General features: G+C 40.9%; 1 protein-coding gene across 7 annotated transcripts in view; it reads left to right on the top strand.

Moving 5' to 3' along the window:
• Window positions 1–2,594: 2,594 nt before the first annotated feature.
• The window catches only part of PMFBP1 (polyamine modulated factor 1 binding protein 1), a 51,179-nt gene continuing 30,505 nt past the window's right edge, over window positions 2,595–23,268 (top strand). For 6 of the 7 annotated variants that reach the window (XM_053906610.1, XM_053906611.1, XM_053906609.1 and 3 more), the window contains exons 1-5: window positions 5,105–5,237; window positions 6,007–6,078; window positions 11,194–11,349; window positions 19,933–20,175; window positions 22,733–22,954. In XM_053906610.1, coding sequence (XP_053762585.1) covers window positions 6,028–6,078; window positions 11,194–11,349; window positions 19,933–20,175; window positions 22,733–22,954 — 672 coding nt within the window. In that variant the 5' untranslated portion in view covers window positions 5,105–5,237; window positions 6,007–6,027. Of the gene's footprint in view, window positions 2,710–3,129; window positions 3,276–5,104; window positions 5,238–6,006; window positions 6,079–11,193; window positions 11,350–19,932; window positions 20,176–22,732; window positions 22,955–23,268 lie in introns of those variants that run through there. The other variant, XM_053906612.1, reaches the window with a different exon arrangement.

Here is a 23,268-nt window from a genome sequence, read left to right on the forward strand (position 1 = left end):
TGAGCCACCCAGGCACCCCAAGATAAGTGCACTCTTAATGCCCTTTCATCTGTTTCACCCATCCTCCCACCCGCCTTCCCTGGTAACCATCTGTTTGTGCTGTATAGTTAAGAGTCTGTTTTTTGGTTTGTCTCTTTTTTTCCCTTTGTTCATTTCATAGACTTTTAGATGAGCACATAGACACCCAACAAAATTAGGGTTCTGTTACTGAGGAAAAGAAGAAGTATGAATATTGGAATAGGCAACTGATAGCCTCTGTGAAAAGTACCAAAGAAGGGGCACCTGGATGGCTCAGTCGGTTGAACATCTGACTCTTGATTTTGACTCAGGTCATGATCAAAGGTTCGTGGGATCAAGCCCCATGTGAGTCTCCACACTGAACATAAGCTTAAGATTCTCTCTTGCCCTCTGCCCCCTCCCCTTCTTGCACTCTCTCTCTTTAAAATTAAAAGAATAAATGTTTTAATTGAAAAACCAGGGGCTCCTGGATGGTTTAGTTGGTTAAGCATCTGACTCTTGATTTTGGCTTGGGTCATGATATCACAGTTCATGGGCTTGAGCCCCTTGTGGGGCTCTGTGCTGACAGTACAGAGCCTGCTTGTGATTATCTGTCTTCCTCTTTCTCCCTCTTTCTCTCTCTCTGCCCCTCCACTGCTTCCGTGTGCTCTCTCTCTCTCACACACACAATAAATAAACTTTTTTTTTTAAGTACCAAAGAAGAGACCCATGGGGAGAGAATTTCACCTGTGACAGTGAGGCTGATAAATCCTGGAACACCTTCTCTTGTTCCTCCTGGACCCTCATTTCTTCTGCCATTACAAAGTCTCCTTCTGGGAAGACCCAACTAACCATGTTTCCTCTCCAGGAAAGCCTTGGTCCTGGGGTTGGACTATAACTCAATTGGTGACATTGGTGTCAGGTCCCTACTCACTAAGTTATGGTGCAGAACCTGAAACCCTGGCAAAACCATCTCCAGCATCATCTCCTCCTGCCATCTTCCCCTATCAGATATGCCCTTACGTGGTCAGGGATTTTTCTCTTTGTATCCAAAGAGGCAAACTCTGTTCATGCCAAGTCTCTGCAAGCTATGGCTCCATCCATGCATTCTGGGTAGAAATATTGATTGTACAAGGAATATTCCTACCAATTCATGGTGCTCACATATTTTTTGAAAATAGAGGAAATATTGGGGTGCCTGGGTGGCTCAGTTGGTTAAGCATCAGACTTTGGCTCAGGTCATGATGTCACAGTTTGTGAGTTTGAGCCCTGCTTCAGGCTCTGTGCTGACAGCTCAGAGCCTGGAGCCTGCTTCAGATTCTGTGTCTCCTCTCACTCTCCCCCTCCCCTGCTCATGCTCGGTCTCTCTCTCTCTCTCTCTCTCTCTCTCTCTCTCTGTCTCTCTGTCTCTCTCTCTCTCAAAAATAAATAAACATTTTTAAAAACATTTTTAAAAAATAGATGAAATATTGAACATCATCTGATTATTTCAATAATTAGGAGCCTTAGGATTCATCACACCTTTTACATTAGTAGGAGGTGGAACATTGGAGAAAAATATAAAACCCAGCAAGAATAAAGGAAAGACTTATGGCTGAGTGTAGGTAAATATACTCGTTTTGATTAACCCCCAAGGATAACTTTAACTTTATTTTTAAAACTCATTTCTTCCTGACACACAGCACTCTATAAGCTTAATGTGTAAAGCATAATGACTTGATTTACATATATTGTGAAGTGATTACCATGATTAGTTAAGATCATCTAAAAAAAAAAAAAAAGATTTTTTCCTTGTAATGAAAACTCTTAGGATTTACTCTCAACTTTCAAATAGACCATACAGCAATGTTAACTATAGTCATCATGTTGTACATTACATCCCCCATTCTTATTTACCTTATAACTAGAAGTTTGGTTTTCTAAGGCTTGTAGTCCATCCTTATACCCAGGGAGTACTAGTTCCTTGGGGAGAAAGCCAGCATCAGCAATCTGTGGTTATGGCATTTGTGTAACCTCATGAGGGTAGATGGTGTATGAAATACTAACATATGTTTCCCATCCTGCTTGCTCAACCTGTATTTCATTGAACTCATTCACTTGTACTCTTTTTCCTTCCTCTCCCAAAAACAAAACAAAGCCTCTCTGAATTAGGAAAGAGGAAGGAGAGGGGAATTTGAGCATAAGCAAGAGAATTAGACTCTGGTGAGATTGATGAGGTGGGAAAGAGCTGGGGAAACAATAGAACCCCAGATAGGTTTAGCAAAGCAGGGGCCAAAGAGACTTTTGATCAATACCAGGATTGGGAGGCAGGAAAGTGAGCAAAACCTTAGGATCCTATCCCCTTCATCTTAACACCTTTCCAGACAAAATGTAGAATGATGTTAGGACAGGTCTAATAAGAGAAATCCTGAGACCGATCTCATGTGTATGTGTTTGTGTGTGTGTGTGTGTGTGTGTGTGTGTGTGTGTGTGTGTGTGTGTGTGTCTTTCTCTATGCATTAGGAACATCCTTGGAAAATGAAACAGGGCCAGCAGCCCCAAAGCCCACAGTATGAGGAAGATTCAATAAATCCAGCCTGTTGGATTCAATAAATCCAGGACACTATTAGCACACTCAATCTGGGAGAGATGTCCATGACCATGGACCAGAGCCACCTCTGATGCCAGACTCCAACCTAGGACCCCAGAATTTAGGTGTACTCTGAAGAGGAGGTAAAGAGGTAGAGGGAGATGTGAACTGATTTATTTTTAACCTGAAAATGATGGCACTTTCTCAGAAATAACTAAGATGCTGTTTCTGCCATTTGTTGGAATGAGGCTCAGTAACCAGGTTGAGTAATAAAAAAGTTACTTTTTCTTTACACATCTGAGTTCATACGTGCTAAACTAGTGACTCATGTGAGGTACAGTGCTAGGTGTTTCTTGAGAATCTGGAAGGTGCTCTGAGTGTGAGCTGAGGCCAACCAGGAAGCACAAAACATCACTGGATACTCTGACTGAGTTTCTGGTTTCACTAAAATTGTTTATTTGTTTGTTTGTTTTTCTGGTCATAGCCGTCATGAAGAGAAGGCCTGCTGGGGCAGGGGGGAAGAGGGCAAGACTTTTGAATACAAGAAAGCAATTCCTGGGCAGATGCAGCAGAATTGGATGTGCCAGTGGAAGAGATGAGGCATGAAGAAGTGGCGATTTCAAAAGAGATACAGAAGACATAGAATGAGGCTTTGAAAAGAGAGAAGACATTCAAGTCCTTGGCCCAGAGATCTGTACCCACAGATCAGGTAGAGAGCCCTCCCTCCATTATGAGTTCTGTCCTCTACAAAATACTGGTCCAGCCACACTCCTCAGAGAGCACTGTGAAGTTTCCACACGATCATTTTATAAAGCATTTGAGGCTCCTTCAAAGCACTCTTCCTTACCCATCTGGCAAACATTACTGTCAAATGCACTGAAAATTTATCATATAAGCCTTCCATTTTTTTCACCATAAGCAATTCCAAATTGCCCACTGCTGTTGTTAATGACTCACAGGATTCCCATGTCTCCTTCATGGAGACACACAACTTAGTTCTCTCTTTCTTTTCTTCTAACTTACTTTACTTAGTGAAGTCCAATATCTTTTCATGTAAATATGAGGCCCTATGCCTTACACTTCTTCCAAACATTCTTGGCCCTTGCAGCTAGTTGTGTAACTCCATAGTTGACAAAACCATCACAATCTAGACAGCCGTTTCTGTCCTTGGGATAAGATTTCATTTGATTTAAGAGTCATCTCCAGACCATCCTGCAGGTCTGCCTGTAGAGGAATATTCTTTTTAATATTTATGTATTTATTTTGAGAGAGAGAGAGAGCAGGGGAGGGGCAGAGAGAGGGAGAGAGAGAATCCCAAGCATGCTCCGTGCTGGCAGCGCAGAGCCCGATGCAGGGCTTGATCCTGTGAACTGTGAGATCATGACCTGAGCTGAAATGAAGAGTTGGACACTTAACCAACTGAACCACCCAGACACCCCTGCCTGTAGAGGAATACTATTCTCCAGGATATATTTGTTCCATTCCAACTTTCGTGTGATGCTTAGGCTGGTTATACGAAAGAAACATGTGCATCATGGTAGAACATTGAATCAGTAAACCTTAGAGACAATGGTCATTTAATTCAACCCCCAACCTCAGTTTATAGAGCCAGAAACAAAGCCTCAGATAGATGAGTGCCTTTCATTCCAAAGGCCATTCCTTGACATGGGTGCTAAACTAGGTTTAGAAGCTTGGTGGCCCAGAGCCTTGTTTAGTGTTTTTATGCCACATTACTTTTAATCTTCTAGTTTATATGTTTATGTCCCCCCCCCAACTCATGTGTTGAAATTCTAATTCCCAAAATGATGGTATTAGGAAGTGGGGACTTTGGGATGTGATTAGGTCATGAGATGGATTAGTTCCCTTCTAAAACAGACTCCACATAGGTCCCTTGCCCTTTTAGCCATGTAAAGTTACAGGAAACACACACACACACACACACACACACACACACACACAGCTGTTTCTGAAGAAGGTCATCACCAAACACCTAACTTGCTGGGGACTTAGTCAAGGATCTCTCAGCCTTCAGAACTGTGAGAAATTTCTGTTGTTTATAAGCTACCCTGTTTGTGATACTTTGTTACAGCAGTCCATCTGGCTAAGATGCCTAGTGTGGACATCATTTGTGATGGTCACCAATACTTCCTTTAGGGGATAAAGGAAGAAGTTAGGCATGACCATGTGACTTGTTTTGGCCAATGAAATGTGAGCCGAAGTGAAGTGTGTCACTTCCACTCTAAGACCCGGTATGTTACCCCTCTGCTGCCATGGCAACAGGCAACATACTAGATGACAGAGGTTCTACCAGCTGAGGACAATGAGGAACAGCCCCAGCTGACTCATAAAGGGCATGTAGCACAGTGAGAAGTAAACTTTCATGGTTTTAAGTCACTGAAATTTGGGGGCTGTCTGTCACTGCAGCATCACCTGGCCTCTCCCTACTGGGGAAGCCTGAGCTACACCCCCACTCCCATGATGCACTTCTGTGCACGAAGACTAAAGAGGGTAAACAATGCAGCATATCAGAATACAACCCCATAAAACATTCCAAATTCCATGTCTCACCAGCATTCTTTCTTCCTCTTGGCTTATATTAGGGGTAGGGGATGTGGTTCATTACAAAGAATGAGTATTTTGATAGCTTCTCATTCTTGGAACTATTCTGCAGGTAAGTGCCTGGCGGAAATCTCCTTTAGTCTTAGAATGAAAAACATGATAAATTGGATTATTTTAATAAGTCAGTTCGTTATGACCTCAAACACATTATCCTGTAGTTATGCACACACAGTGCAAAAATCTTTGGTTTTCTTTGAGGCTTTTTATATAGATAATTCTCAGCACTCTATGATCATAGTTTCTACATAACTTTATAAGCACCAACATACAGTAACTTGATGCTTTGAAAAAACCACATCATCAGATATCTCCAAATTAATAGTTATAAGTTAATGACAGCTCCTCATGGAGTAGTAAAACAGCCTGTGTGACCTCGGGTAAGTCACTTAGCCTCTCTGGACTTCAGTTTCCTCCTCTGTAAAACAAGGATAGTGGGGTTATCCTGAGAATGAAGTTGGGTTGTGCACATTCTGTCTGGTTCATAATTAGTGCATAATGTTAACTATATTTGAGCCATTGAATAGTGAGAAATCTAGAAAGTAAGATCTCAATACTTTTGCTTTCCAAGAAACTATGAATTCAGAAACTCTTTGGCCCACCAAGTGTTGGTTTTGGGGGAAACCTGTAAATCCTTGGTCCTGTCTTTCTGGTAAAGGTTTTAACACACTTTTGAAAACACAGATGGGCAGACAAGTAGGTATTGCTAACAGTTCAGGAAATTTTTCCAGGCTCCCTGCTGAGAGCACACATCCAGATGGGAAAACCTTTAAAGGGCCAGGCTTATTTCGATTTTTGCCATCTTAAATCTTGGACTTTTGCAGGTTTATAACAAAGCTCAGAAAATGCTAAAGCTTAAAGAAGAATTGAGAGGTGCCAAGGAAATGAAAGATGAGGTAAGGCTCCTAACTCTTCTACACACATGGAGTCGAACCTTTGTTACAATTAAATTCAAGTTTCATGACCCCAAACTCCAGTAATAAGCATCCCAAAATATCACAGAGATGTAGGCAGCAGACCATAGCATTTAAGAGCCCAGACTTGAACAAAGTGGGTCGTGGTCCACATCTACTAGCACTATAATATTGGGCATGTTACTTACCCTCTCTGAGCTTCCTTCCCCTTACTTAGAAAATATGAATAATTAGCACCCTTTTCAAAGGCTTGCTGTGAGGATTGAGTAAGATACTGTGTGTAAAACACCAGTGCTCAGGACATAAGAAGTGTTTAATAGATCTTAACTATTGTTGCCAACATTGTTCTTTATCTGGAATGGTATGGAAATGGAGTCTTCTAATTAGTCTAATATTTTGGCCAAACTGTGTTTACCTATTCCCTCACTTGTTCCAGAAAGCTTTTAAGGCGGATGTTTAGGTTAGCATAGGATTGTCCCACATGACTTATGCTTTTAACAGACCTTCTTCTAATGAACACTTTCCTGCTGCATTACTGCAGGAAGCTGTACAGAATTTGCTGCATGTTATTCAGGGAACAAGGATCTGGCATGGATTTTCTAGAAGGGCATTTCTTCATTCAACTTATATCCTTGGCCCACCTTAGATGTGCCAGGCATAGTTCTAGGGGGTGAGCATAAAGCAGTGAACAAAATAGAGAAATATCCTTGTTCTTGTGGAGCTTACTCTCTAGTGAAATAATTTGTCCAAGGGTATGATGGAGAAAAGTATGTAGCAATGGCCCAAGTGCCATAAAAATCAGCCCATATTCCATAGGTGGCTGACCTCTGTCATATGCCATGTGTATCCTAAACCATATGTTTATGTAGTGTGCCAATTTTTAAAGAACTTAGAACACAATAAAATCATACTCATTCTTCACTAGATGAATAAAATTGGTTCCAAAATTTTTGCTCACAGGCAAAACTTTGTATAAGTGCCCATTAATTCCCATTATAAGTAATCAAAATCTGCAATGTTTCTATTGAGGGAAATGTAAACTCAGGAATACAGTTAGTAAGATTGATAACAGTGCTTGAAATTACTGTATATGACTGTAAACTCTACTATTACATAGTAAAATGCTTCATTCCTGAAGCAATGATAATTTTAAAACATAATTCTCACTAGAAATTTATACATATTGAATGGTAGTCATGGTTTCCATTGTTTGTTAAATATTTGTCTTTATCCTCAGGTAAAAAACATAATTTCCCAAAGATGATGACCTTTATGGTATCGTTGGTTGACTCCAAAATTACTCTGGAATCCACCACCCGAGGTGTCTTGTTTGAGTGCCAAATCCTTCATAGAATGCTGCCATCTTAAATCTTTGTAATGCTCTTGACTTCTGAGACTACTTCTGAATCACAGGCTTCAGTTTCACATCAGCTTCCCCCAAAAAGAAGCATGAAACCATTTGTCACTACTTTGAAGTCTAGAGCAAAATTTCTCCCAAGCTTTTGAAATGTATGTTCGAGAAGACGTGCTCTTTGAAAAAGACCCATTTAATCAATACAGAAGATTTGCTTCAGTAAATAATCTGTTTTCCAATAACTATCAGGATTGCAACTGCAGTACCAGCCCTCACCATTTTGCCTGTGGTTGGTAGCTGCTGCTGATGTCCTATGCCTTCAAATGGTGACCAGGTTCCAACCTCGTATAAGTAAAACCAGGGTGTATAAATGCATGGCTTATGAGTGAAAACTCACCCAGCAGCAGAGGCTTGTGATTTCAGCCATCGTTAATGACTTCAGATCTAGGGCAGGATCAGATGGTGCCTGCAGGTCAGCATTATGACTCTCAGTTCCTCTCATGCCCCAGTACTGGTTACAGAGCTTTGATTGATGAAATGTCAGATTAAATCAATTCCTGCCACATATTGATACTCAAAAGGCATCTGCCTGGAATTTAGCCTTCATAAAGTAGATAGGATTAGAAATAGTGTACAGTGACCTCTGTGCAAGATATTAGCAAGAAATTAAGTTTCCTGGAACCTCAGAAACACTTGCATTTCTGGAGTTCTGAGGTGAGCACTTCCTCTTCTTATAACTGCCTACAGTAAAAATCTTTTGTTGTTCATGGGAGTCAGCTCTTTGCTCTCCTAGCATTTCCACGCCTGTTCTGATGAATAAAAACCCCTGTATGATTTTGACTTTCAGAGTGAATGGTTAGGGGTTTCTTTGTTTGGTTTTTTGGGTTTTTTTTTTTTTTTAGAGAGAGTGAGTGGGGGAGAAGGGCAGAGGGAGGGAGAGAGAGAAAGAGAAAGAATTAAACAGGCTCCACGCTCAGTACAGAGCCTGACTTGAGAGAGAGAGAGAGAGAGAGAGAAGGAGAGAGAGAATTAAGTAGGCTCCATGCTCAGTACAGAGCCCGACTTGGGGCTCAATCCCATGACCCTAGGATCATGACTTGAGCTGAAACTAAGAGTGGGACACTCAACCAAATGAGCCACACAGACACCCCTAGTTTTGATTTCAAAAGCAAATTTCATTTGACATCCAACAAAACACATTTGTTATTCAGTTGGTTTGCAGAATCCTCTAAGAATTATTTATTCCAAACCTCTTGTTTTCTGAATGAAGAAATTGCCTCAGACACTCTGAGTCAAAGCTAATGTCCAAATTAGATGAGATCATCTACATTAAAGATCCATTTCTGAAGTCCTGTTGGTGCATTAGAATGGTGGCAAGCAGGTCTTCTGCTCAGAAGACATCTAAAAGTAGAGGAAGAGGGGTTTTTTATTGGCCTGACAAAGAGAAGGCATTTAGCTTTTAAGTTGGAGAAGCTCAAGTTGTATATCACTGCTACTTTGTTAATGAGTCCACAGTGTGCCAGGCTCCATATGGAACAATCCGGTGACATGGTCCTCACCTTAAGATGCGTATATTCAGCATTAAAGCAAGAGTATGGGGCACGTGACACTTCTATAAAGCAGGCATTGTATTGTCGCCTAATCTGCTCATAGATGCCAAAGAAAGAGTCCTGTGGCAACAGGGGGAGAAGATCCCTAGGGTCTCAATCCCCAGAGAGCCTCTATTCCCTATTCCCAGTGTGGCAGCAATGAGAAAAGGAATTTAAAGAACTGGAATCAAACTTCTGCTCCAGGTCGAGTCAAGGATTTTTTCTAGTTAGAAAACAGTGTCCATACACCATTTTTTTTTTTAACTGCTCTGCACACATTCTCTTAAGAGAGTCCCTGGTAAATTGTTGTAATGGTAATTACATGCTTGGGGCAGTTGACATCCACTGTTATTTTTCTGAAAGTGAGGAACGAGGGACAGGAGCAAGAGAGGAAGAGAGAGAGTTTTGAGATAATGAAATCCTTTTAATGACAGAGCCATGCCGTTAACCTAATTAAACTGTAAAGTGGTAAAAAAAAAAAAAAATCCAGGTACTAAATGGAAATGAAGAAATAAATCAGCTGAGACAGCAGCACTTCTGGGAAACCTTCTGAATTCCGAATACTCTGACATTGCGGTGTCCGATTCTCGTGGTTATCCTCTGGCCCCCCTCGGCCTTGTGCAGAGGTCTCTTAAACTGACCTGTCCAGTAAGGCTTGATTTATGATGTCCATATCAGGTCTCCAGCTCCCCTGGGGATGAGTGTTATGTAGCTCATGTATTTAAGAAGCCAGAGCAATCAGTGGGGTATGGGGGCAGATCACTGGCTACAGGGTCAGGAGAGCAGACCTCTCCTCATTCTGCTGCCAACCAGCTATGAGACCCTGGGCACTGTCGTTTGGATCACTTTACCATTTTTGTGCACCCATGGCTTCTGTATGCTTTTGTACCTGAAACGCTCTTAGAAGAATTGCCCTTGGGCTATTGGGGTCACTTTGCTCATAAGAGCAGAGAGCTGGAAGCCCTTGGGAGATTATATCCCATGGGGCAGCCCTTAGCCATTGACTGGCTGATAATGAGTCTAACAGCCCAGCTTTTGCAACTAATCAGGACAAACTCCCGAGGTGTAACTTACGCTCCAGAGTTCCCTGTGGGATCAGGCAAAAGCTACTGCCTTGAGAACTTTGTCTGAAATAGTGCCCTTCCTTGGTTTCTTCCTCTTTTCCTGTCTTGCTTCCTTCACTTCCTGGTTGATTTCACTTGGGAGTGTTTCTTTAATAGATGCTGGGAATCCTTGCCTAAGAGCCTGCTTTGGATAATCATGTACCATAAAAGTACCGGACTCAGTTCCAACACCTAAAACTCAGAAGTGGTAGTGCCTATCCTCTCGAGTGTTATGAAAAGTCTGCACGGTGACAGGACTAAAGCGCTGGATAGGTTCACAAAGGGCTTCTTCCTAATTTCTTTCTATACCGTTGCCACCCACAACAGTGAGAGTGGACGGTGGCATCCTAGTGTGATGGAGCACTTTCTTACCACAGCTCTACACCCCCAACTCCACCCAAGTTACTAGGCTCTGCACACTTTACTTTGATCTCTATCATTAATTTCCATTCTGACCTAGCTGTAATTAGCTAATCTTTTTCACTCGTAATCAAAGACAGATTATTTTATGCAACCAGCCCAGGGATTTTACTTTTATTCTCATTGGTGTACGTCTCCACAGAAAAGCACTCAGTTTACAGGTGAAGGACGTCTGTTGGATTAGTAGGTAGAAGAGAAAGTTAAAACACTTCAGAATCCACATCAACTCCATCACTGATTCACTATAGTCCTGACAAGTTCATTTGACATCTCACTATGTTCATTTCATCAGTGGCAGAACCATTAATATTTATAGACCGTCTGCGAGGTGCCTGGAATTATTCTAGGCACTGACTTCCTCTTGAAAAACAGAGGAAGTGTCTGTGATGTACCCACAGCAGTGGGTGAAGATTAATTAATGTAAATAAGTAATTGTCTGAATAATGCAGAGCACTCAGACACCTCGCAAATGGATACTGTGTAAATGTTACACTGGATGAGTAATAACAGCTAAGAGTTGATGGACAAATTTCCAGCAAATTTAAAGTCTCTGTCAACCAGTTAAGTGAACGAAAGTAAGCATTTTCTTGATAGTTTATAATTAATGCTCGTGTTTTTTCTGACTGCCTAGGTGGGGGAGAGAGACCGAGAAGTGAGCGGCCTGAACAGCAAGCTCTTGAGCCTGCAAGTTGACATCAAAAATCTGCATGATGTCTGCAAGAGACAGGGGAAGACCTTGCAGGAGAACCAACTCTGTGTGGAGGAGGCAATGATGAGTAGCAACCGCGTAAGGGATTCAGCAGCTACTACCCACCTCTGCTCCCTCAACTTCCACCTCTGCTTCCTTAGGCAGGAACAATAATGGAAAATTCTTCCACTAGTCATTCAAGAGCATTTATTGAGCAGAATTAAATACATGCACTCTCTCACTGTCTTGCTCTCTCTCTCTCTCTCTCTCTCTCTCTCTCTCTCTCTCACACACACACACACACACACACACACACTAACACCCCATCCCTGCCATCAGAACTTTTTCATTTAGCTATCTCCAAGGTCATCTACATTTGAGGCCCTGTCTTTTCCTTATCTGGCCTTTTACACCTGGATTTACAGCATCTGAGGCCAAAAAAGACCTGAAAAGACCAAATCCTAATTATATAAGGAGAGTAGCATCTCCTAATGGATGTTAGACAAACTTCTAAGTCAACCATGAAAATAACAACTGTACCACTCGCTTAGAGGTGTCAATGATCATCAGCACAGCAGGTGATCTTTATTGCCACATCTGCAGCTCTCTGCCTACAAGCTTTTCTTCTAGATGCAGGAACCCAATCACCAGAGAAGCTCAAATGTGGAATGGCTAATGCCCCCAAAAGCAGCCCTCAACCAATGACTGCTGGGGAAATGGATAAATAATCTATGTCTCTTGGCCCTCAGTCATAGAATACTCCAGGCATGCTCTTTGCTCTGTCCTGGAGTTCCTCAATGGGATCCTGCACCAGCTACCCACAATGGTAACTAGCTTGATAACACCCCTTCCTTGTCTCATTTCTCCACCCACCTACCTGAATTCCCCAAGATCACTTCCCACATAAACTACTATTTAACACTCAGTCCCATGCCACAGAGCTTGCTTCTGGAGGTGTGCAAGCCAAGACACTCAGTAACACTTGTCCTGCACATGTATGAACAATGGCATGATCATCTTCCCCTGGCGTGATTATCTTTTTTGAACTAATACTTACCTGTAGGCTAGGCAGTTCACCAGCTGAGGCAACAATTAAGCCTAAGGTTTTCTCTTTTTGGAAACTCTAGTTCTAGGCTCTGTAAACCCATCTCTAAATTTATCCCCAGAAGCTGGGAAGCCAGCTGGAAGATATTTTCCCATAGCTCTCTGAAAACTTTGGGTTTATAAGATGCCTTATTTGCAGTCTTCATATCTTTTCAGGGACTTGAGTCCTTGGCAAACATGAAGCAGCTACTGGTTGCATAGATCTGCTGCTAGACCCCCTAGTTAGCCTTTTCTGTGTAAGACTGTGTAAGACTCCACTGTCTTCTTCAATAGTTGTGGTCTGGTCTCCCTTAATTGTGTCTATTAGACTTCTTTCAGGACTTACTACCTCTCTGTCAAAACCACAGATTTTTCCTCTACAAAGTCCTAAAAATGTTACCAACAAAGCAATTCCACCTTATCCTACTGAGCGTTACTGTCCTTTCTCCAGGAGGTCACAAACATAGAAAAATCCATTGGTTTTCCTAAATGGATCTCAGGAAGAATATTATCATAATTTACTTCTTTCTAAATATTAACATTTTTTGATATTCTCACCATTGCTGTCACAAGTTTATTTATTCCCCCAGTCAGGGATAGCCATGTGGCTTATAAATGTACCTAGCAACTTGGAAGGAGAAAGGTATTAAATCGCATTTTATTATTCTAATTGCCCAGAAGAAGGTCTAACAGCTTGAAATAAGCTTTAAAACAGGCTCTCTTTTTTTTCCTAGCACTTAGTGCAGAATTTAAATTGGAGACTGCGCATACAAATACACAATTAGATGTAGACTTATACTCATCCACTCAGAAAATCCCTGCAAGATCTGCCTTCTACAAGGAAATGTAATATGGGAACAGAGGGGAAAACCCAAGACTTTCTGAAATTTTTGACTACTATCTAACAAAGATCTGGAGAAATAAACCAGAGGTCATAATTAAAAACTAGAATTAGGAGACAAAATTAAAATACTACATCAGATATTAACATGTAACTACAGGGATGGCAGGCAGGGGGTGGGTAACCTAATAAATCAAGAATATGTCATGCTCCAAAACCCAGGAACAGAGATAGCTAAAGCAAATGAGGTACCGAGGGTACAAATGTTATAGGGCACTCACCCTCAGGTGCCAACCTGGAGACTGAATGCCTTCTTAAAATCTGCACTTGCCTCACTGTAGTCCTGAACCTGCCCAGGAACCTTTCAATTAACGTGAAAGGAGAAAAGAACAACAGAGATATCATAATAAAAGAATGATCAAATTAGAAAAAGAAAGGTCTTTCTTTGCAATTTCCCAGGCCCCTTTGGCCCCGGTGGTGGCCTGGGAAGAACACCCTGATTTTCAGTAGAGCTTAGATTATCAAACTCATCTTTGAAGTGGACATAGGACACTATTCTTAGCATAAAACTGGGCAAGAAATTTGATTTCTGAAAATAAAAGTAACCAGTTGAATACAGGTTAATACATCCTTGATGGAAATTATGGCACAGAAATATGACTGACATTGAGTCATTGGGAATGAAAAACAATTTTTTATGTGGAACTGCTAAATGCCTTGTGGAATCTGGGATTGGATCCTCGAACAGAAAAAAAAATTAGTGGGAAAACAGATAAAATCCGAATAAAGTATGTAGTTTAATAGTAATATACCAATGTTAATTTTTTAGCTGGACAAATGTACTATAGTTATGTAAAATGTTAGTGTTAGGAGAAGACGGGTAAAGAGCATATGGGAATTCTATATACAACTTTTGCAATTTTTCTGTACATCTAAAACTATTGCAAAATAAAGAGGTTTTTTTCTTTAAAGGGAATCTCTGATAAGCAGAGATCATTGATAAGAAAAATGTCTGAACCATGAAGATGTATCCAAAAGAAATGCATGTCACTTAAACACACAGTTTTACACTCTACCAATACAAGAAAGTACAAGAAATGTAACTTGTAGAAGATATGAAAAGTAACAGACAAACTAATCTAGTGATAAAAGGCTAAACTAGAGTTACAGAGAAAATACCTCGCTTAACACCTCTAAAATAAAGAAGTTCATGACAATGACTGGGGAAAGATGAGAGTTTCAGTTCTTAAATGAAGGGGAAAAGGCAGCAGGGATCCAGTTATCAGAGCAATGCCAACCTGAGACAGAAGAGAGTGCAAACTAGAATAGGGAATAAAATGGTTAAAAAGTATTTTGAAAAGCCGGCTTTAGGCAAATCAGCAGGACCTGATGACATACTTTGAAGAGTACTTAAGGAATTGGCAGGTGTTATTACATAGCTGCTAGCGATTATTTTTGAGAACTCAAGAGGATAAAGAAAGTCCCTGTAGACTGAAAAAGGGTAAATGAAGTGCTCATCTTTTTAAAAAGGGAAAAAGGACAATCCTGGTAATTATAGACCTGTCAGCTTAACTTCAATATCAGGGAAAATATAGAACTTAACATCAATCAATTAGCATCAACTTGAAAAGCACAAAGTATTGGGTAGAAACCAAAGTGACTTCTCAAAAGGCAAATCATGCCAGGCCAATTAATTTCCTTCTGTGATCAAGTAGCCACATAGGCAAGGAAAGAGCAATAGCTATAATCTCTTTGACCATAAGTAGGGCTGAGAAATTGACTAAATATGGCAACAGGTTCCTACAGGTGGCCAGTGCTCTCCATCTTTTAAAACACCTGAGGCCTGGATAGAAATCTGTCTGAGAAACATGGTGGACCTAACAGCCTTCTGGAACCATTCAACTCTGAATGGTAACTTCAAGAACTAATCTTACTTCCAGAAGATTACTTCCAACTTGCTTATTTTCTCCAAATCTCAGTTTAAAGGTCAAAGCAGAATCTCATAAAATATATATGTCTTCACTAGAAAGAAAACTTAAAAAAAAAAAAAAAAAAAAGAAGACAAGAGGCAGTAGAAAATGCACTGATGCCTTTCTCATACTGCTCTTTGGCACATCTGTAAGTGAAATGCAGACTTAATCCATAACATGTCATTTTCTATTAATTTAGAATTAAGACAAAATAATCTTTTGAATACTTAAGAATAAATAAGTAGAAATTTAATAGGTCTCAAACAATTCCAGGCATTTCTCCAAGACTTTTAAATTTGACCTCTAAACACATTGGTATCTATAGTGTACAAATGTTTAAAATTCTCATCAAGGAAACTCTAGTTTCTCTGCAGATATGGGTAGTTCTTTGGATCTTCAAAACCAGACAAATTTGGCCAGGCATTATGTTTGCCCTGTACTGGAAGATTTGAACGAACTCTCATCATCTGGTTGGCCTATCATGTTACCTCAAACCAAAATTAAACCCAGAAGACTCAACATGACCTCTGGGGAAGAGAAATTGGAACTAACAGTTCACCAGTATCACTAACAGTTTTCTGAGCTTTATACACATAGGAAATGACATTCTTTATCTACAGGAGGCTTTCAAGCCACAGAACAATTATGAACACACCTAAGATTAGATGATGTACCACGTTCTAGGAGGGGAAACCCTAAAGAAAAAGTTTGACTTTAAAAAAAAATGAACAAAGAGCACTTCTTTCATTCTTTTGTGTGATGAAGAGAAAATAGGGACTTGGAAATAAGGGGAAACTAAGAAAGAATGAACAGTGAAGAGAGCACAGTTTGTTTTCAACTGGGTCATATATATCCATCACTAGAGAGGCAGGTCCAAATCAACAGTTACACAGAAGTACTGGAGGGACCAGGAATCCAGTTTTTATAATTTTCAGAGATCAAATCAACTTCAACAAAGCCAAGAAAAACTGAATTTGGGAAAAATTTGATAAGGATTTTGTTGGTTATCTGCTTCACTAAAATAAGCCCTCTGAATTAACCCTACCCCAGGATGTTCACCCCCTTGTTTTGGCTCTAGCCACATTTAATATTTATTCTTGACCATGTCTTTTTCCAAGTAGCTTTCCACCCCCAGCTTACCTGCAGAGACAGAAGACTTTGGCAGTTGAGAACATCCCCCTATACATGTATGTGTGCATGCACACACACCCACATACCACTCCCAAGTCCCTTCTCTTTGAACCTCATTCATCGATGAGTTCTGAGAATAGCAACATTTAAAAAAAAATTTTTTTAATGTTTATTTATTGGGGGTTGGGGAGGGGACAGAGGGGCAGAGAGAGAGGGAGACCCAGAATCCGAAGCAGGCTCCAGGCTCTGAGCTATCAGCACAGAGCCCATTGCAGGCCCCAAACCCACGAACCATGAGATTATGACCTGAGCCGAAGTCGGATGCTTAACCGACTGAGCCACCCAGGCACCCCAAGAATAGCAACATTCTTATTTTGAAAAGAATGAGAACACTTAACTAAAAATATTCCATCTAAATGTTGGCAATTATAGCTGCACAGAGTAAATACAAAATTCTGCTTTGTTTGGCCTAAGAAAGAAGTCATCATTAACTTCCCTTCAGCCACATACACCAGATATTCAGGCCAAAAGTTTGGCTTGTCTTTGTCTAGGATTTCTTTTGCTGGTGACCACAATGGTCCATTTTCAGCCTTCTCATTCAGAATGAACTGACACAATTAGCTTTTGTCTTTCTCCTTTTGAGCTGGGCCGAGCTTCCCTTCTCTTACCTGAGCCACCCCACTCACTCTCACTAGAGAAAGTTTTCCCTCTTTTCAGTCCCAGTTCTCACAAAATTAATCTCATTAAACTTCAGTCTCTCCAGTTACTCAGACCAAAACCTTGGAGTCGATTTGCCTTGGATGATCATCATCTCCGACCATCCAACACAGCAACCAATCCTATGGAATCTATTTTCAAAACATATTTACAATCCAGCCATTTCTCCCAACTTCCACCTTGGTCCATGCCACCGTCCCTTCTTGCCTGGATTCTTGTAGCAGCCTCTTTGCTGGTCTCTCTGCTTCAGTCTTTGCCTCCCTACAGTTGATTTTCAGTAGAATGGGCAGTGTGTAACATCTGGGCCTTTGTAACATCTAAAGGATATCATTTCACTTGTCTGTTCAGTACCTTCCAATGACCTTTTATCTCACTGAAAGGAAAAGTTAAAGTTTTTAGAATGGACTATGTGGCCCTGAAAGGACCTCACCTCTCTTTCTTTCTCACCTCATCTGGTACCACTCTCCCCCATTCTCTGCTCCAGCCAGAACAAAGTGATTCCTCAGACACCACCAGGCATCTCCCACCTCCAAGCCCTAGCCCAAGCCGTTATCTCTCCCTGGAATGTTCCTGCTGTAGATTCCCACCAGGCTCTTTCCCTGCCTCCTTCAAATCTTAGCTCAAATACCACCTTCTCAATTTGGTCCTCCGTTAAAATTCTTAATTCAAAATTACAGTTCCCTCCATGCAAGCATTCTTCATCCCTCTCCCCTGCTTTACTCTCTTCCATAGCACTTTTTCCTTTTAATACACTACATTATTTACTTACTTAATTTGCTGATTCCCCCCTCCCCACTAGATGAAAAATGCATGAAGGCAGGTATTCTGTTTTATATGCTTCTATATCCCCAATATCTGGTACCGTGCTTGACACATAGTAGGTACACCATAATGTTTGCTAAACAAATTAAAGGAAAATATCACATCTGCAGATGGCTACTATGTTAATGCTCATAGCAGCATTATTCAGGATAGCCAAAAGCTGAAACAATCCAAATATCTATCAACTGGTGAACAGATAAACAAAATATGGTATATTCATACTATTCAGCAATAAAAAAAAAAAAGAACAAAATACTGATTCTTTCTATAGCCTGGATGAACCTCAAAAACATTATGCTAAGTGAAAGAAGACAGACACAAAAGATGACATACAATTCCATTTATATGAAATGTCTAGAAAGGGCAAATCCATAGAGGCAGAAAGCAGATTAGTGGTTGCCTGGAGCTGGGGTAGGAACAGGAGTGACAAATGGGCATGAGAGAATTTTCTGAGGTGATGGAGATGTTCTAAAACCAGATTGTAAAATGGTTGCACAACTATATAAATTTTCAACAAATCATTGAACTGTACACTTACAGTGGTTGAATTTTATGATATATAAAGTATACTTCAATAACACTGTAAAAATGTTAATTTTTTAAAAATTTGAAAGTACTCTGTTAATTAGCCCGAGACCACAAGCTCACATTTTTGGGAGCCAATGATGTTGTCTGTTCTCTGTTTTACTTCCTACTTTCCTTTAATACCTAACTGTGTATAAATCTCTATGTCCTATAGAAGCAGACATGGCCCCTGGCCTCCAGGAGTTTATAATCTAATTAGAAGTTAAGATATACAGAGGTCACTGCAATGCAAGGTGGAATGTAAAATGCCATATTAAAGACATGCCAGTAAAGTGTATGGTATTGGTGCAAAGGCAACTTTGCAGGGAAAACAAGGAAAGCAAGAATTGGACAGTTTTAAAGAATGAATAGGAGGATAATAAGCAGAAATGGGAGTTAAGGAATGCCCATGGGCCACCCTCTTCATCCACCTCTCTTTCATATGTCATCAAGGATGTTGGGCAAGCAAATATAGAAACTTGAGTGCAAAGACCTCAACTGTACTGTAATAAATACCTCAGGGATACATCCTACCAGCAGTATACCTGATACAAAGCAGGTGCTCAATGTATGTTTATTGAATGAATGAGTAAAAACATAAGATGGGTCTATAGCAGCTTTTCATGTTGACTGTGGATTAGCAGGAAAAGATCTCTCTCTCTCTCTCTCTCTCTCTCTCTCTCTCTCTCTCTCTCTCTCTATCTCTCTCTATTTCTCTCTGTGTGTGTCTCTCTCCCTGTCTGTGTCTCTCACACACATACATACACACACACACTCAGCATCTACAGGGTCACATCTTCCTTCAGGAGGAGACAACAGAGTCTGTGCCCAGATGTCCCTGAGTGATAGCTCTGCCTCCCATTTCCCAGCATTCCAAAAAGCTGTTTCCCCAAGAGTTTACCTTTTTTTTTTTTAACGTTTATTTATTTTTGAGACAGAGAGAGACAGAGCATGAACGGGGGAGGGTCAGAGAGAGGGAGACACAGAATCTGAAACAGGCTCCAGGCTCTGAGCTGTCAGCACAGAGCCCGACGCCAGACTGTGAGATCATGACCTGAGCCGAAGTCGGCCACTTAACCGACTGAGCCACCCAGGCGCCCCGAGTTTGCCTTTTTATCTGAGCATTTTTAATAATCGAGTTCAGTCCAAGAACACTGACCAGAAATTCACTACATTCTAGGTCAGTTAGGTTATTTTTAAATTGAAGACCAAACAAACAAACAAACAAACCCATATTAACATGTGTATCTTTATACTACTTTCTAGATTCTTTAGCTGTATGTTTTTTTCTTCTGGCCCAAATAATACGCCTGGTAGATCCAAATAGTAAGAAAGACCTAGGTTTTTTTTTTTTTCTTTCAAATCCTCCTTACAGGATGGAAATATAAAATGATTTTTCATTGTGAATACAGTGAAGTGTTTAGTAAGTGTTCTGTGGATGAAAGGATGACTATAGATGGATGTGAATTGTTGGACAAGTGAAAAAAATCAAAGAATGAATGCAAACTGAGCGACAACCTAAAGTTCTTTCCATATATTTGATCTCAATTGCAGAATAAGAAGCAAGTGCTAGCATTCAAGGAGCCGCGGATGGAGTTTGAGCCCAGTAAGCAGTGCCATCTGAGGCAACTCCAACAACTCAAGAAAAAATTGCTTGCTCTCCAGCAAGAACTGGAGTTTCGCACAGAAGAGCTACAGACTTCTTACTGTTCCCTCCTACAGTATCAGTCCGTCCTAGAAAAGCAGACTTCTGACCTGGTTCTTCTCCACCATCACTGCAAACTAAAAGAAGATGAGGTATACATAGAATAACTATGGAAATGTCTCCTTGCCCATGTACCTACAGAAATCAGGTCGTACCTACTAGAAAACAGACAGTGGGCTTACAGAGAACTTCCCAATATCCTGAGCAGGTTTTATCAATGTTCCCTCTTTAATTCTCATTCTTTTTGAAACCAAACAGAGGGAACTAAACAGAATGGCATAAATGAGAGCTCCACTAACGATACATGTGGGGCACACGGTGTGTGTATGTGTGGTGTGCATATAGGTCCATCATTTCCATCCTATTACCATTGCAATTTAAATGCAAAAGACTCTAGGTCTCTGAGGGTTATAAAAAAGAGGCATAAAATCCATTAAATGAACCATTTTTAGAAAAATAAGATTTTGATAATATATAAATTTTTAGCACTTTGATAGTTGATAAGATAACCAGACATTGAGTCTGAGTCAATCACTGAGAGTACCAGATTGGTCATTTTTTCAGACTGGAGTTTTAGATCATAGAGACTTAAGTATATTCTGTACATTCATTTCTATTCATGTGCCAGGATAGTATTTTTTAAACCAGAAAGAGCATCCTTGTGGAATCCCGAGTCAATTCCAAAGACCAAAACTATAGAATTTAAGCCAGTTAAGCAGTGGTAGCACTAGCAGCAGTAAAAACTACAGGTTCTATGTAATGAGACAGGCAGCCTCCCCTGGTATTTTCTTCCTTTGCCTTTTGAGATAAAATTCCAGAGACTCTCTAGGATAGTGCTAAGATGGCTGGAGGTGGATGGTCTAGGACTATTTCGGGAACTGCAATTCTAGGGTCCTATCTTTTGGGTCCACCATCATCAGCTCCAGACTTCCATTTTTTAGGTCTCCTAAGATGGCTGCTGGAGCTCCAAACTTCACATCCTGTGATGGGGGCAAATAATCAGGATGGGGGCAAGGGAGGAGGAGGAGAGGAAAAGACACTCTTCTCTTTTAAGGACACCTTCCAGAAGCCCCACACAACACTTTCATTTATGCATCATGGGCCAGAGTTAGTCATATGGCTACAGCTAGTTTCTAGAAAGCCAAGGAAATGTATTTTAGTGAGGTGCACTGCCATCCCAAATGAAGTCAAGTTTCAACTATGAAGGAGGAGGGGGAGAGTTGATGTGGGATCTGGCAAGTAGCAGTCACTGACAAAGATCTCACACAAGGAAAGCATTGGAAAAAATTACTCTCAACATTCTGCCAAGTTTCCTCAATACTTTGTTACTCAGTAGCATTAAACTTTGTGGAAGGTTGTGTTTCCCAACAGAGAGTCTACGACAAGGAAATGAATGGAAGTAGTTTATTCAGGAGGTGATCCCGGAGAGAGAGTGGGGAAGTGAGTCAAAGAAAGGCAGGAAGCCCATAAAGAAAATCACAAGACCCCTGCTGTGGGCACCTGGGGTTCATGCCCTCTGGAGAACCCTGGGAGAAAGTGTAGAACGTGGTGATCCCATGCCAACCCACCCAGTCAGTGGTTGAAGGATGCACCTGAGGCTTTTAACTCCCCAGTACTTGTAACCTGCCTTGTCTTTCTCCTCTGCTTGAGTGGGCTCCTGAGGCCAGAGCATCCCTCAGGCAATGAGTTGAAGATGTTTGTGGTTGGAATGCATTTAGCATGCAAAGGAATGGTGAGTGCCAAGGGGATGTGAGCAAGTCACTGACAGCTTCGGTTATAGACATTTGAACATAAATATTCCTTTCCTCTTTCCCTTATCTAATAAACATCTCAAACTAAGTGACCTTTTCCTAAGAGGAACTTCAAATGGCAATAAATAGCTTAGACTTACAGAATGCGTTCTATCCAGTTTCTACACTGAACTATTTGAACCAAGATGAAACATTCCTTGATGACCCTCCCGCTCTTTTCTCCTTCAATACATATAACTCTAGCCATACAACCTAGCACACACAACTCTAGACAGTTGTTTGCTAGTTATAAATCACATATTCCCCCAAATTATCCCCTCAACATATCCCCTCAACACCCAAGACATTGCTTATGAGCACTCAATAAATACCTGTCAGTTGTTTGACTAATTAACTGATTAGGAAGGAAAGGAATCTAGATAAGAATTGTGCAAGTCCCAGAGGAATTTGGGGTTGTTCCCCCATGGTCTCTCAGGAACTTTGCTGTGTGCATGAGGGGCTCCACTTTTTCTAAATTGATCTCTAGAGAATACCTGGGAAGGAAAGAATACTGGCATTTCAAGCCCTTAAAAAAATGGAGCTATAGAAATGCATTCATATTAATCAACTGACAAGTTGTTATTGAGTTTTTACTACATGCCAGGCAGAATGGGAAATAGAAAATGGCCCCTGCCTTTAAGAAGTTTACCATCCAAATAGGACCATCTTTTTTTTTTATTTCTAATCATTAACATTCTGATATTGTATATCATAGCTTTTAAATCTGTGCTGGGCCTATTCTCAACATCTGGGCTTCTAGTTAAGACATAAGACTCCTCTGCGTGGGGTCTGATACCCGTGCTCTTTCCTCATGAGATGCCTCCATGAGTTCAGTGTGGTTTCATTCCTACACCAACAGGTGATTATCTATGAGGAGGAAATGGGAAATCATAATGAGAACACAGGGGAGAAGCTCCATTTGGCACAGGAGCAACTTGCTTTGGCCGAGGACAAGATCATCTCCCTAGAAAGGAGCCTAAACCTCTACAGGGATAAATACCAGACTTCCCTAAGCAACATTGAGTTACTGGAGTGCCAAGTGAAGATGTTGGAGGGGGAGCTCAGCGGGATCGTCAGTCAGGTAGGACTCACCCCAGACCACTCAGACCAGGCACTCCAGCAAGTGGACGTGCTTCCTGGTTGTCCCTGCTAACAGTCCCTGCTTCCTCTGAGGGAAACCCAAACCTTCAACCAGATGTCGTTCCCTCCCTTCAGTGTTGGAGCCCTCAGCTTTCAATTTCCAGCCTTTACATCTCCTTTAAGATTCCTCCCTAGGAATTTTGAAGCTCCTTAATTAATAAAAAGATGCAGCATTTCTAATAACTGGACTCTCAAATCTTCCATGTTCTCATGGGGGGATTCTGGCTGGGGGGCTCATGTAGGTCACAGGACTCA

Source organism: Panthera pardus, unplaced genomic scaffold (genome assembly GCF_024362965.1).
Source record: "Panthera pardus isolate Hobbes unplaced genomic scaffold, ASM2436296v1 HiC_scaffold_19, whole genome shotgun sequence".
NCBI classification, from domain to species: domain Eukaryota; kingdom Metazoa; phylum Chordata; class Mammalia; order Carnivora; family Felidae; genus Panthera; species Panthera pardus.